The sequence below is a fragment of the Littorina saxatilis genome, linkage group LG4, assembly GCF_037325665.1.
Source record: "Littorina saxatilis isolate snail1 linkage group LG4, US_GU_Lsax_2.0, whole genome shotgun sequence".
Lineage (NCBI taxonomy): Eukaryota > Metazoa > Mollusca > Gastropoda > Littorinimorpha > Littorinidae > Littorina > Littorina saxatilis.
This window is the reverse complement of record NC_090248.1, coordinates 60,142,300-60,157,848: the sequence shown is the minus strand read 5'-3', so window position 1 is coordinate 60,157,848 and position 15,549 is coordinate 60,142,300. Positions and strand designations below refer to the sequence as shown.

At 45.1% G+C, this 15,549-nt stretch overlaps 1 protein-coding gene across 1 annotated transcript in view; it reads left to right on the top strand.

Annotated features, from left to right (window-relative positions):
- The window catches only part of LOC138965255 (protein Wnt-16-like), an 82,528-nt gene extending 70,284 nt beyond the window's left edge, over positions 1-12,244 (top strand). Inside the window, exon 4 of the mRNA XM_070337380.1 lies at positions 8,731-12,244. Within this exon, the coding sequence (XP_070193481.1) occupies positions 8,731-9,195 (465 nt within the window). The 3' untranslated portion in view covers positions 9,196-12,244. The remainder of the gene's footprint in view (positions 1-8,730) is intronic.
- Positions 12,245-15,549: the final 3,305 nt, after the last annotated feature.

Genomic DNA, 15,549 nt, shown 5'->3' with positions numbered 1-15,549 from the left:
CTTTTTAAGACCCGATTTTATCAGATTTGTAGAGGTGTTAAAAGGGGGGTGTGACTGGGTCGTACAGATAACGGTTAACCCATTAATGCCTGAATTTTTTTTTCAATTTTTTTTCTGTTTGTTTGGTGTCAAATGATATATAAAAGTCATGTGTAAGTGTCATTTGAATGGTATTGGCATGTGTTGTGATTTATATGCAATAAATCGACCGTCCTCATATGAGGACGCTAGGCACGAATGGGCACAGGTAAATAACAAGACCAACGTAAGACATTTTCTTGTAGAACACAATGAACATCTTTAATTTCTTGCAAAGAGCAAACTGTGAACAGTTGACAGTGTGAACATAACATTCAAACAAATGAAAACAATTGAAACTGCCTCTTTGGCTGTACATATTGGTGACATTTTGGTGCTTTTTCTCGTAGTTTTCCGTCATGGTCAGCAGCTTATGCACTTGGTTGCATTGAACATCTTTAATTTCTTGCAACATCAAACTGTGAACAGTTGAAAGTGTAATCATAACATTCAAACAAATAAAGAAATTGAAACTGCCTCTTCGGCTGTTCATATTGGGGACATTTTGGTGCTTTTTCTAGTAGTTGTCCGGTTTGGTCAGCAGCTTATGCACTTTACCAGTAGAATTTGAGATCGGAAGAACACAAATTTGTAACCTCTTACTACTTTAGCACTTGACTAGCAGTCCATGGAGTCAACAGTTGCAATTGTACAGTTCACTCAGTGTGAAATTGCTCAAAGCATTTCACATGCACCCCGACGTCGCATTTTCTACACTTTTGCCTGCATTTCTTGTGGCAGAGAGCACAGCGGATTTGCTTGTCGATCCACTGTACCACGTGGTTTTTGCCGTCGAAGCGTACAGCTCTGGACACTCTGCGGTCAAGCTGTGGAGTGTGGCCATGTGGACGACCAACAGGTGGGGGTTGTGCTGCTTTGGCCAAGTAGTTTGTGACAATGGCGCGGCGAACGGCAAGCAGGTCCAGTGGAGTGTTGGTAGCTGCATCAGTGTGTCGATACAGCAGCCATGCCTGTTGCACACAGACATCTAGAATGTATGCAAAAATAGGCCACCACCACTTTTTGGTTCTTATGGTGACTCTGTACGTGTCCACATTTTGATCCATTCGATCGACGCCACCCATGGTCTTGTTGTAGTGGGAGATCAGAAACGGTTGACCAATCTGAACTCTCTGGTGAGCAGATCGCGACCAACGGCTGGCTGTCTGCACAGGATGGATGCCCACACAGTTGGATACAACGTTCACCACGCTGTTGTCATTCCAGCGAACCGCAACGAAGCCGGTCTTGTCGTCTTTGGAGTAGTCGTAAGTTCCTCTGTTTGCCTTCTGCATGTCTTTGACGCTCTTGAGTGGACAATCTTCCATGCGGTTGGACCTCACTGTCCCTGTGCATCCGATGCCTTTTGTTGTCAGATGGTCAACTAACTTCAGCGAGGTAAACAGATTGTCAAACGTCAGATGGTAAGCATCATTCCCCTGGATTTCGGCGATCAAGTCAATGACAACAGAGCCTCCCATGCCAAGTCCTGGACACTCGGTTACCTGCTTGCCTTTCGCCCTTGGTAAGGTTCGAGCTGAACCACATATCCAAGAGGGGTAGCCAGGATCCAGAACTTATAGCCAAAGCGAATCGGCTTCCCCCTGATGAACTGTCTGCATCCATGACGGCCATAATATGGCACCATGCTTTCGTCAATACTGAAAATACAATGCTGAGGCTTTGTTGCTTGACAAAGTTGTTCAGACATCATTCATTTATCATGGACAGGAGAGTACGGACTTTACTCATCCTGTCTTCAGGGTCTAGTCTTGTGTTGTCTTTGAGATGCAGGTAACGTAAGATTTCTTCAAAGCGGTCTCTGGTCATCGCTTCTGAGGCGGCAATATTGTGGATGTCCTTGTCGTGAGACCATCTCATCCTTCTTCTGGGCACCGTGCTATAGCCTGACAGCAACAGAATCGCAATGAAAACACTTACGGTCACCATTGCCATCAATTCATTTTCGCCAAGACTCACCCCACCCCTTACTTGTCTAATTTATTTACACATTATAAATCTACAGCTTCTTCTTCAGTCTTGTCTGGTTTTCCTCTCCGATTGTTTGTCTTCCATCAGGAAGAATAATAGTTGCTGTGGCACTTGCCGACAGCTGGCGTCCATTCAGGTTTTCAACAGTGGGGCGCTCTTCCTCGTCACCACTATCCTCATCAGTGAGCATGTCAACTGGTGGAGGCTCAATGAAAACATCTGCTCGTTGAAAGGTGTTGTTTTCCTCCAGTATGTCAAGCACGTCATTGACAGTATATCTGCCAAAACAAAAACACACTGAGTGACTATCATGCTCAGCAAGTATTATGCAAAGTGACTATAAAAACCTGTACCCATTCGTGCCTAGCGTCCTCATACGAGGACGCCGCTTTGATCAGTCACTATCACTAAAATACAAAACATTTAGAAAAAATAAAAAAGTTATCTCTACCAATTTCACTTATGTAATGTTATTAAAAAAGTAAAAACTGAACGAGGTATGGCCTTACCTTCTAGGTGGTGGCATTATGCTGGCTTGAAACAACACGTGTGGGGTCCAAAATGGCCGCTGAAGGAAGCTATGGAAGGGAGGAAACTCTAGCAACCAATTTTTGCTTGCGAATACTCTTCCTTGATATGTGTGTACTGTCAAACTTGGTCACACACTGAAAGAAATGCCTAAAATGAAAGCGTCCTCATACGAGGACGCTAGGCAGTGTTTGCACGCTAGTGATACACAACACGGCTCTGACGACGAGTTTCACACTCAGTCTGTCCATCCAAAGTCGTCCGTTTCCTTACAAAAGGTGAAAGGCGCGTGGAGCTCTTTCACGAGGCTGAATCACAAGAGAACATGAAGGAAGAATGCGCAACACACAAACGACCGTGGTGCCACAATGGAGCACTGGCTACAATGCAGGGGTGGGAAACGCACCTCACTCGTTTGGCGACGACGCGTGTCTTTCGCACAGCTAAGGGTTATGCTAACCAGGGACCTATATTTGAATAGGGGAACTGTGGAAGACCTGCGCAGAACCTGCGAGTTCATACAATCAGCAGGCCTAAGATTATAAGGACACAATTGCAACCGTCGAATGCTGAAGGAGAAGAAGAAGAAGAAGAAGAAGAAGAAGAAGAAGAAGAAGAAGAAGAAGAAGAAGAAGAAGAAGAAGAAGAAGAAGAAGAAGAAGAAGAAGAAGAAGAAGAAGAAGAAGAAGAAGAAGAACAAGAACAAGAACAAGAACAAGAAGAAGAAGAAGAAGAAGAAAACTGAATAATAATTGGTAACGACAGACACCGACTTGAAATGATGTATGTGCTTTGCCTTCTATTCTGGGTACCGTCGTTCAGCAAAAAGGCATCGGCCTTCTTCTGGGCCGTTGTAGCTCAGTTGGTAGAGCACTGGACTTGTGATCCGAAGGTAACGGTTTTCGAATCCAGGCAGGGACGGACACAGAGACTCAGAGACGGTATCCATGTCCCACCCCCGTGTCACCACAGTGGCACGTAAAAGACCTCGGTCATTCTGCCTTATAAGTGCAGTTGGCTGATTACACGCAAGCACGCACACACCTGGGTAGCGCGACTCTTGTAGCTGCTAGCTTTCCACTGGGAGGAAGCGACCCGAATTTCCCAGCACTGAGATAATAAAGTGAAGAAAATGAAATACCATGTTCATTGTGACTGAGGACCTACAGAGGACAGCTGCTTTCGTGCGGGCGATTGGCATCTCCATTTAGTAAACGACGAAGAAGAAGAACTGATGCATTCAGACGTTTTTTTTATGGCGATACTTACTGTCGTTATTTTTGCCTGGTTGAGTCAATCTCTGAGCAATTAGGAATGGCAGATCGAATATGATAGTATGTAAAATGAACAATGTAAATAACAGCAACATCTTTTTTTCACTGGACAGGGGTGGGGGTGGAGGCGGAGTGGGGAATATTTCCTGGAAAAAAACACACACAAAAAGTTCTCCGATAGGTTTTTCACAGTTATTTTCTGTGATACCTTTACAATATCACACAGCTGTAGTTGGCGGCTGTTGATAACACAAGACAACTGTGTATTATAATGAGCAAATAATCATGCGTCTTGTAAAACGAAACTAATTGACCATCGTACCAAAGACCAGCTAACATCCTGACCGATCGATGCAGCGATGTTAAGACTTCGGTAACTGAAACAGTGCACACAATTCTTAATTCGGTGTTGAAAACAGCAACAGGACAACTCGTTGATATCGCCCTTAACTCCTCTGAAAGGCGCGAACCAACAAATGAGCGCAGAATGCGTCGAGGGTTTAGATCACAAACAACCTGGATGTGTGTATGTGTGTACCCTTTTTTTTTACGACTTTCTACCGCGGATTGTCGAAGCGCGGACGAACAAAAGTCTGACGGCGTCCCCGACCGTTAAAGAGCAGCGACGGACAAGGCGCTCTTCTTCAAACTGCCCATTAACTCCCCAAGAACTCCAATGACGTCTCCAAGGGCGACAAGCCGCAAAATGGCGGGAATGTCAGAGTCCTGCTGGGAGCCGACACCATGCAGATGCTAGGGTCGCCCTCCTCTGTTTGTGTCTGTGACTAAAGCTGGCACATCTTCGGGCGGAGCTGTCTCGGGATGGATGTATGGGAGGAGAGGGTTGTGGAGGCGTGGTGGTGGGAAATCTGGGAGTGATATAGTGGGGGTAGGGCGAGGGCCACGTGGAGAGGATGTAAACTTCAGCGTGGTTTTGAAACGGGGCGACAACAGCATAGATTGACACTGTGGGGGAACTGTTTCGTTATAAACGGTATTCAGTGCCTACCAAAGGGCCACAGCTCAGTTCTCTCTCTCAGTCTATCTCTCTCTCTCTCAGTCTCTCTCTCTCTCTCTCTCTCTCTCTCTCTCTCTTTCTCTCTCTGACTTCGTTTCATAAGGACAGGGAGTTAAAAGTGTGTTTTCATTGGTTTTGTCAAGTTCACTCGTGCGGCTGCAGATAGTCCCCACAAGTACATGTACTCAGTATTACTACTTACCCTTGGACAGTCACGGGCTCTAATGAATGTACGCTAGCAAACAATAACTGCTCAATGTATTCTCCCTCCCTCTTCCTTCCCCCCCCTCTCTCTCTCTCTCTCTCTCTCTCCGTCTCTCTCTCTCTCTCTCCGTCTTTCTCTCCGTCTCCCTCTCTCTCTCTCTCTCTCTCTCTCTCTCTCTCTCTCTCTATCTCCCCCCTCACTCTCTCCTGTACGCGTACTCAACACTCCAGTGGACAATTGTGGTAGACAAACTCGCAAAACAAAATGAGATACCAAGGTCTATATGGGTGCACCGCCACCTTGCGATCCCCAATCAAACAAGCAAAGTAGGACTAGGAACATCTATCTCGCAGTTATTGTTTACGATTGGTTGGTTGGTTGGTTATTACTGTTTATCGTGTCCTCGGCAGTATTGTTAACGAGCCAACATTCCCCGGGACGCATGGCCAAGGATAAGTACTGCCGGAGCCTTTCTCCAGTCGCCTGACTTACCATGACGATGATCGGGGGGATGACCAGAGATTGTCGGACCACAGACTGTAAAAGACTCACGTGGAGGAAGCGTCGTAAAAGCCGGAAAGCCAATCAACAGTAAAAGACTGCGGTCCCGTAGTGAAGGCCTCTTCTATGGCTCTCACCTAATCAGAGGTAAAATGAAGTGCGGGGACCGCGACTGCTCGGAATAAATGTTGGTTTTTACTTCGGGGTGATGCTCACCCACCCCATTTGCAGTTGTTGGACCCCCAATCGACGGGCACAATGGTTTAGTGGATAAGACGTTGGCCTTTCGTGCAGAGGGTCGCGTGTTCCAATCCCGGCTGCGCCTGGTGGGCTGAGATGTGTCCGATCTCCCATGTCAACTTATATGCAGAGCTGCATAATGCATTTTGTGTGTCGTACAAGCAAGCGCAAGACCGTGGCCAAGTGCGCACCGAAAAGATCCTGTAATCCACGTCCGAGTTCGCCGGGTTGGTAATAGAAACACGAAAATACCCAGCAGGCTTCCCTCGAAAGCCGCGTACGGCTGCCTAAATGGCGGGGTAAAAACGGTCATACACGTCAAAACCCACTCATGCAAACAAACTCGAGTGTACACTGACATGAGATGAACGAAGAAGAGGAAGAAGAAGAGGACCCCCGATCCCAGTCCCCGCCCGCCCATGGCCGCATACTTACCTCCCGCCCCCACACGCAACAACTAGACTGCAGTGATTCCCCCCCCCCCCTTTTAAGACCCCCCAATTTAAGACTTCCTCCCCTTTAAGACCTTGTTTTCTCAGACTTCCTGTTCATAACTTCTGTCAATTTACTCCCTTTGCGTTAAGACTTCCTCTTTTTTGAGACCCGATTTTCTCCGATTTTTGACGGTTTTAAAAAGGGGGTTTCTACTGTACGAAGGTACACACAGTCTCTGCTACAACCATCGCTCATTCACCCCCAGTGTGATGTGCGCGAAAAGTCCGCAAAAGTAGGTAACTTCCGTGCATGAAGTAAACGAAGCCGTAAATTGTTCCGTGCGCACGTCCACTAAAGCACTGAGGCTGGCGCAGCTTCCCTGCAACGATACGGACACAACCAACTGTTGCTATGATGATACGCGCAATTACAAGTGCACGCAAAGAGAGAGAGAAAGAGAGAGAGAGAGAGAGAGAGAGAGAGAGAGAGAGAGAGAGAGAGAGAGAGAGAGAGAGAGAGAGAGAGAGAGAAAATGAACGAACTGACGAATGCTATTTTGAGCTAGGCCTTCTGCCCGTGTCACAAAAGAACAAAAATATATCAATCAAAAAGAAGAAAAGAGGGAAAACAAAGAAGAAAAGAGAGAGAGAGAGGGGGGAGAGAGATGGAGAGAGAGAGAGAGAGAGAGAGAGAGGAGAGAGAGAGAGAGAGGGGCACACACACATACACACACTCGCACCCCCCCCCCCACACACACACACATGCAGTAAACGACAGGACACAAATACCCTAACCCATCCCCCAAATACAAATTAGAACAACTGAAGCGCTGGATGGCGGAGGTTTCAAGAAAAAAATGACAATCACCTCAGTCCATCCCGAAATCTCGTCAATAACACCCCCACCCCCTCCTACCCTTGTCCCTCTTCCATCCCCCAACCCCCTCCATCACCAACACTCTCCCAGCCAGTGATGCTCCCTAAAATGTGTCTCTCCTCTTTGTTAATAGCACGGTCTATCTCCTCCGCCTTTATCCCTCAATTACGGCTGGCGATCCCTCCCCTCATCCTCTGGTCATTACCGCAGCCTGGACTCCCCTCAGCCATGACCGCTTGTCCCCCCCAACGGTCAGAATCGAGCGCCTTCCGATTAAAGGACTCGGGGAGGGACAGCGACCAGACATTTTTACGAGGTGGTGTAAAACCCACGTTGGCGGCTCCCGACTCATTAATCTTCTCGCGTCAGTGAGTGGCAAGGCACTGCAGTGAACCGCGGAGCACTGGTTTTGGTGGGTGCAGGGGGAAGGCGCGCTCCTATCCTGGGTTCAAATCCTGTCCCGTTGTTTTACCACCTGTTGAGCTTTTGCTGAGGTCGTTGAGAGGATAGGGGTGAGGAGTGGTGTTGGTGTTAGTGGGGAGTATGGCTCAGAGAGAGAGAGAGAGAGAGAGAGAGAGAGAGAGAGAGAGAGAGAGAGAGAGAGAGAGAGAGAGAGAGAGAGAGAGAGAGAGAGAGAGAGAGAATTGAATTGAATTGAATTGAATTGAATTGAATTGAACTTTATTTAACAAGGATTAAGATTTAAGGCTACGCCTTTTCTTACAATCTGTCCTTGGGAGAGAGAGAGAGAGAGAGAGAGAGAGAGAGAGAGAGAGAGAGAGAGAGAGAGAGAGAGAGAGAGAGAGAGAGAGAGAGAGAGAGAGAGAGAGAGAGAGAGAGAGAGAGAGAGGGGATCAGAGAAGATAAGATAGAAAAGAGTGTTCTATATTTACGAGGGTTGCGATATGAGCATATAAGTGAGCTTTTTTCCAACCAGGCCTTGGATTTAGATTATAAAGTGAATTTGATTTAATTTGATTTGATTTGATTTAAAACCCATTGGAATATGAGGAAATTGCACAGTGTGTCTGAGAAAAAACAAAGAAGATTATTGACAATCCAGACAACTAATTAGTGAACAAGCCAGTAATGTAATTTGACCGGAAATGTTCACAACGCAGATAAACCTGATGCAGCTCTTGTCCTTGTGCCGCTTTCCCAGGAGAAAGACATGATCCAGATCGTACCACTCATTTCTGTGCGGCACGCATGATACCATCTTTGTCTGGCCAATTTAACTGTGACGCATTTGATGAAACATGTAGATAATCTGAATGGTTTGCTCTAATAATTTGATTACAAATGTTCCAGCACATAATTATACAATTCCTGCCGCCCCCCCCCCCCCTCTCCATCCTACCCCAACTCCACCATCATCACCACCACACTTCTAGACTTCTTCACCTGCGTTCACGGGAGGCACTTCCCACGTGGACTCTTGTTTTTGCGTGAGCTGGCTCGTACGTGTATATACGGCCATTGTTTTTCCAGCCATTTAGGCAGTCGTATTCCGTTTTTGGCCGAGGGAGGGGTGTCTATGCTTCAGAATAAAGTACAAATTAACACTGTCTCTGTCGTTGCAGGCGGTGGAAGAGCTGATGCGCCTGCGCTGCCGCTGCCACGGGGTTTCCGGTTCCTGCGCCGTCAAGACGTGCTGGCGGGGGTTACCTCCCTTCCACGAGGTCGGGGGCAAGCTGAAGACTTCCTACGAAATGTCCGTGCGCCTCGCGCGCCGCTCCCCCACCCAGCTACGACGGAAGGAGAAGGCAAAGCGACGCGTGCCCATCTCTCCCGGCGAGCTGGTGTACGTGCACCGGTCCCCCAACTACTGTCGTCACAACGTCAAGCGGGGGATCCTGGGCACGGAGGGGAGGGTCTGCAACCGGACGACGGAGGGCCCGGACAGCTGTGACCTGCTGTGCTGCGGGCGGGGCTACAACACGCAGGTGGTGCGCTACGTGGAGCGATGTCACTGCAAGTTCCACTGGTGCTGCTACGTCGAGTGTAAGACGTGCGAGACCATGATAGACTTCCACACGTGCAAGTAGCCTGGAGCAGGATGGATTTTCACACATGTGACTAGCCTGGGTCCAGATGGATTTTCACACGTGCAAGTAGCCTGGAGCAGGATGGATTTTCACTCTTGTGACTAGCCCGGGTCGGGATGGATTTTCACACATGTGACTAGCCTGGGTCCAGATGGATTTTCACACGTGTAAGTAGCCCGCGTCAGGATTGATTTTCACACGTGCAAGTGACTTGGGTCAGGATGGATTTTTATACGTGGTGCAAGTGACTTGGGTCCAGATGGGTTTTCACGCGTATTAGTAGCCTGCGTGTGAGATACCATGGCAGGTATTCATACGTGTAAGTAGCCTAGGTTCAGGTGGATTTTCGCGTGTAACGGTAGCCCGGGTAAAGGTGGATTTCCACACGTGTAAGTAGCCTGATCCAGATTGATGTTCCCACTAAGGTCCGGGTGGATTTTCTTACGTGTGAGCAGCTTGGATGTAAGATCCAACGGTGGAAGTTCATACGTATATATATGTATAGTACGCGATTGACAGCCAGGTTGTGGAATGTCATGCCTGCGCGTGGGCTGAGAATTGGACAGTCACATGGTGATAGGGGTCCATGCTTGTATCTGACAAACCAGGGTAGACTTTGAAGCCTGACCTCGATGGCAGACTTTCATGTCTGTAAGTAGGTTGAGTGTAAGACATCACATTATGGCAGACTTTCATGTCTGTAAGTAGGTTGAGTGTAAGACATCACATTATGGCAGACTTTCATGTCTGTAAGTAGGTAGAGTGTGAGACATCACTTTATGGCAGAGTGTGAGACATCACTTTATGGCAGACTTTCATGTCTGTAAGTAGGTTGAGTGTTAGACATCACATTATGGCAGATTATCGTGCTGAAGTCGTCTGTGTGACCTTGGTGGTCGACTTACACACAAGCAGATTTAGTACAGTTTCATATAGATCTGCAATTGAGCTGAGTGTTGAACCTCCCGGCGACAAACCGCAACGCGTGTATGCCTGCAAGTACGGTGGGCTTTGGACTGCCTTGCGTGCTACATCGTCATACCTTTAAGTAGCCGGCGTCTGAGACCTCGCTGGACGGGCATGCCCGCAAGGGTACGAGTGACCCTGCCCTAAGCTTTCACACGTAGTAGTAACCCTTACCTGCAAACAAGTTTAGTGTCAGATCATCATTTGACGGACTACTGCTCTTTGCAGACTGGCCGAGTGTGAGACCATCAGAAACTTTAACTGGGAGATAGTGCAGGACCATGTCCCACGCTTTGCAAGAACAGTGAGTGTAGGTCTGCGAATGAATTCTTAAATGTGGACCTGTATTGTGCTTGAGGTCTTCGTGTATGTCTCTACCGCTTGAAACACCTGTGGGTAGACTTTCCTTGAAGTCTTCAAGCTATATGTTGCTAGAGCTTGAAATGCCTGTGAACAAATTGTGCTTGAGGACTTCAAGTTACAGTCTCTAGCGTTTGAAACGCCCATGAGAAGGCTTTCCTTGAGGTATTCAAGCTATAGGTTGCTAGCGCTTGAAATACCTCTGAACAAATTGTGCTTGGGGACTTCACGTTACAGTCTCTAGCGCTTGAAACACCTGTGAAAAGACTGTCCTCGAGGCTAAGTTATGGTTTCTAGCGCTTGAAATCTCCGGAGTAAGGCTTAGATTCAGGCAATGATTTCCTGTGCAGCAGCTCGCAGGACGAACCACGGAAATGGGCGGTCGTGACCAATTCTCAAATCAGGCTACAAGCAAGCTTTCCGTGAAACATGGAAAGGAATTATTTCCACGCGTACAATAGGACGAATTCCAGACCACAAGAGGATTTTGCTCCAAACATGCTACAGAGCCTGTGATCATGAAAAAGGTTGAATAGAGCTTCGTGAAAATGTCATGTACGTGTATACTACACGGCAATCAGGGTGTGTACATTGTTTGGCTGTAAGAAAAGTAAGCGTTAGAATATTTCCGATGAGAAACTAGCTGAACTGCCAGAACAAAGTCGACTTCAACTACAGCAAAAAGGCTGACTGTGAACGCATTTATAACATTGGATAGTATACTCCTTGTGGTATTCATCGTCAATGTGCATGAAAGGCGAAAGAAATTCGTGAGGCATTGCATTTGCAAGAATCCAGAATCTGAAATCAATCTAGGCGAGCAACAATAAAACTACCATCTCTACGAATATAGGCCCCTATACAAGACTAGTAATGATGAAACCGTTCACTCTAACTTCTTACCTGCGCACTGACAATTTAGTTAAACGTGATGAACGTCGTAGATACTCTTTAGCTCATTCGTAACTGTTTTGGGTCAAAGTTTAAGTTCTACGTGAAAGTAGAACTTTAGCCCTTCGCAGAAATCTGACCACCATGAACAACGGTGATGCTGTTGAAAAGTGAGAGACGACTATTGGACGATACAACCATAGTGAAGCATGGCTTAGTCTTGTTCCAACGTAGATTATGCAATATTCATGATATTGTTTGCATTTACCGGGTAAATTGTTGTCCTCAAAGTGGCTGGACATGATGCAGTCAGCTTGCAATGACGTCATAAATCAACTGCAAAGTGACGTCACGGATCCGTCTAGATGACGTCATCTCAGCATTGAAAAAAAAAGAGTGTCCAAGATTGCCGAGCTGGTGCCGGAGCGATTGGTGACGAGTGCAAAATAAACTACGTTCACTTCACACCCCCAAACAGTACCGGCCGAGTAACACGAGGATTTGACGACTGATCTTTCTTTTTCGCGTTTCTGTACGTGTGAAAGAATCAGAACTTAGAGATGGTAGGGTAACAGGAATGACTTTTGTCATGTGGAACAAAAATGAATTCAGAAGTGTTTTTTTTAGCCTAACAGCATTGTTGAACGTGAGCCTTTCTGTATGTTTTTGTGTGCACATCAGTGAATGTAAACGTATTATAAAGGGTAGATGATATTAGGTTAAATGTTGTCCCAGTAAAAGCAGTGTTCTCCCGTTTCAAATAGTAAGCTGACGTCAGATATAATGACGTCACGTGTGATTTCAGGATGCATTTTTAAGAGAGAAGATTAGACGAGGAGGAGGGAGGTGGGAGGGGGGGGGGGGGGGGTAGGGTTGAGGGTGGTGGGAAGGGGAAGGTTAGAAGGCGGAAGTCGGTCACGCAAGTCGGTCACGCAAGTCGGTCACGCAAGTTAAGCTCACACTTCATAGGTAGTCTTTCGTTATATCACAAACATAAGGCCAAATAAAAATATTTGTTGGTTTAGGGTAACCCGACCGACTCTATTTTTTCCCGCCGACCCTAACTTTTTTTTTATTTCTCAAAAAAACAAAACCTTTTGGCACATTTTGCGAACCATACTGAGACTAAGGGAAGTAACCTCCTCTAAAATCGACTAAATGTAAAATTTAAAAAAAAATGAAAAAAATGAATGGAAAAAAAAAAACAACCGGTCACGTTACCCTAAACCAACCTTTATTTTTATTTGGCCTTACAGGACTGAAATCCACAAGAGAGGAGGTGTGTACAAGTTATAGCAGGCACACATTATTGCTGTGCCCACAACATTATTGTATACTGTAGTTTTTCATGCAGCAATAACTGCAACGATTCTTTCTTGTCTGAGGAACTAAGTATCCCATCGCGTATATTTTAAACTGTGTGTGTGAAACTGGGTCAGATGATTGGTAAAACAGTACACGTTTTATCTGACACACACATGATTATTGCACTGATATTTAAGTAACGACATTGTATGTTTAATATTTATAATGTTACGTTTGATATATAAGTGGCTGTTCATGTTGGGTGTTTGTTCTTATGCTCAGTTGGACCGTTCTGATCAATCTCATGTCCTTGTTTCCAGACCATCATGCTACTCAAATACCTCAAAGTTGGACACATTTTTATGTTGGGTTAAATCGTTTTGTGCCTGCAGAAATATGCAGAAATAGTTAGAGTAGAAAATAATGAGGCCAGAGATTGATTGCAGCATTCGAAAGGAAACGTTTGTACAAATAAAAGTTGAAATATTTTGATTACAGGCAAAACATAAAACTTGTGTGAGATTTTTGAGTTAATTTTTTCAAGAAACGTCGTTTTCAAGTGAACACGATATTTTTGTCTGTGTGTTAAAATAACTCCAACTCGTGCAATTGATAACTTCTGGTGTCCATATGAGAGAGAACAATGTTTGGTTGCCTTTATTTTTCGTATGTGAAGGTGTTTGCTCACAGGGAGAATGGTCACTATTTCTGCTCAGTGGGTTGTATCTAGATAGACGTTATCGTAAAAGTGGTTTCGCGCGCATGGTTTGTGACTGCTTTCAGTTCGCCAAGCAATATTTTTAATTCGATTTTTGATTCAAATTTGTATGCAGACACTCTCAGTAAAACTCAGCAGAAGCGAAGCTTAATTTGTTTCCGAGAAACAGAAGTAATGTCCAATACCAGGGTATTGCTCACGTATATTCACATGTGTACTGTTTTTATTGTTACATAATTTCATTGCATTGTTCCTTGTTTCTTGTTTTTCATTCTCTTACGTGTGTCTGTGTCTGTGATGCTAAAAGAACAAATCAGTGTTAGGAAAAAGTAGAGTTAATACAATGTGACCATTTCAGGAACTCACAAAAAGTAGAGTTATTACAGTGTGGCCATTTCAGGAACTCACAAAAAGTAGAGTTATTACAGTGTGGCCATTTCAGGAACTCACAAAAAGTAGAGTTATTACAGTGTGGCCATTTCAGGAACTCACAACAAGTAGAGTTATTACAATGTGGTCATTTCAGGAACTCACAACAAGTAGAGTTATTACAATGTGGCCATTTCAGGAACTCACAAAAAGTAGAGTTATTACAATGTGGCCATTTCAGGAACTCACAACAAGTAGAGTTATTACAGTGTGGCCATTTCAGGAACTCACAAAAAGTAGAGTTATTACAGTGTGGCCATTTCAGGAACTCACAACAAGTAGAGTTATTACAGTGTGGCCATTTCAGGAACTCACAACAAGTAGAGTTATTACAGTGTGGCCATTTCAGGAACTCACAACAAGTAGAGTTATTACAGTGTGGCCATTTCAGGAACTCACAAAAAGTAGAGTTATAACAGTGTGGCCATTTCAGGAACTCACAAAAAGTAGAGTTATTACAATGTGGTCATTTCAGGAACTCACAACAAGTAGAGTTATTACAATGTGGCCATTTCAGGAACTCACAAAAAGTAGAGTTATTACAATGTGGCCATTTCAGGAACTCACAAAAAGTAGAGTTATTACAATGTGGCCATTTCAGGAACTCACAACAAGTAGAGTTATTACAGTGTGGCCATTTCAGGAACTCACAAAAAGTAGAGTTATTACAGTGTGGCCATTTCAGGAACTCACAACAAGTAGAGTTATTACAGTGTGGCCATTTCAGGAACTCACAACAAGTAGAGTTATTACAGTGTGGCCATTTCAGGAACTCACAACAAGTAGAGTTATTACAGTGTGGCCATTTCAGGAACTCACAACAAGTAGAGTTATTACAGTGTGGCCATTTCAGGAACTCACAACAAGTAGAGTTATTACAATGTGACCCAAGGCTCCCCATAGCGCGCGTCCGTGCGTCCTATACGCACTAGTGGCCGAAAACACGTACTAGAAATATATGGAGGGGTTCTCTGGACGCACTAGATTTTAAAAGAGCGGGTCCTAGGACGCACTTAATTTCCTTTATCGTGCGTACCGTAGAGATACCATTTTCAGACTGCAATCGACACTTCGCAGTACACGTACTATACGTGACCACAATGTTTTATAAGTACACTGAGACTTTTCGGCTTTTGGACCCTTGGGAAAGTGGGGGTCCCGAGACTCACCAGGAGGGGCGTCCGTAGGGAGCCCTGTGACCATTTCAGCAACTCACAAAACGTAGAATTATTACAATGTGACCATTTCAGCAACTCACAAAACGTAGAATTATTACAATGTGACCATTTCAGCAACTCACAAAACGTAGAATTATTACAATGTGACCATTTCAGCAACTCACAAAACGTAGAATTATTACAATGTGACCATTTCAGCAACTCACAAAACGTAGAATTATTACAATGTGACCATTTCAGCAACTCACAAAACGTAGAATTATTACAATGTGACCATTTCAGCAACTCACAAAACGTAGAATTATTACAATGTGACCATTTCAGCAACTCACAAAACGTAGAATTATTACAATGTGACCATTTCAGCAACTCACAAAACGTAGAATTATTACAATGTGACCATTTCAGCAACTCACAAAAAGCTTTGTAGAAATAACTGGGCTGATGAGCGAGTTGCGGTGTTCTTATCTTTGACTAAATTTAAACGTAACAAATCTTTCATACAAC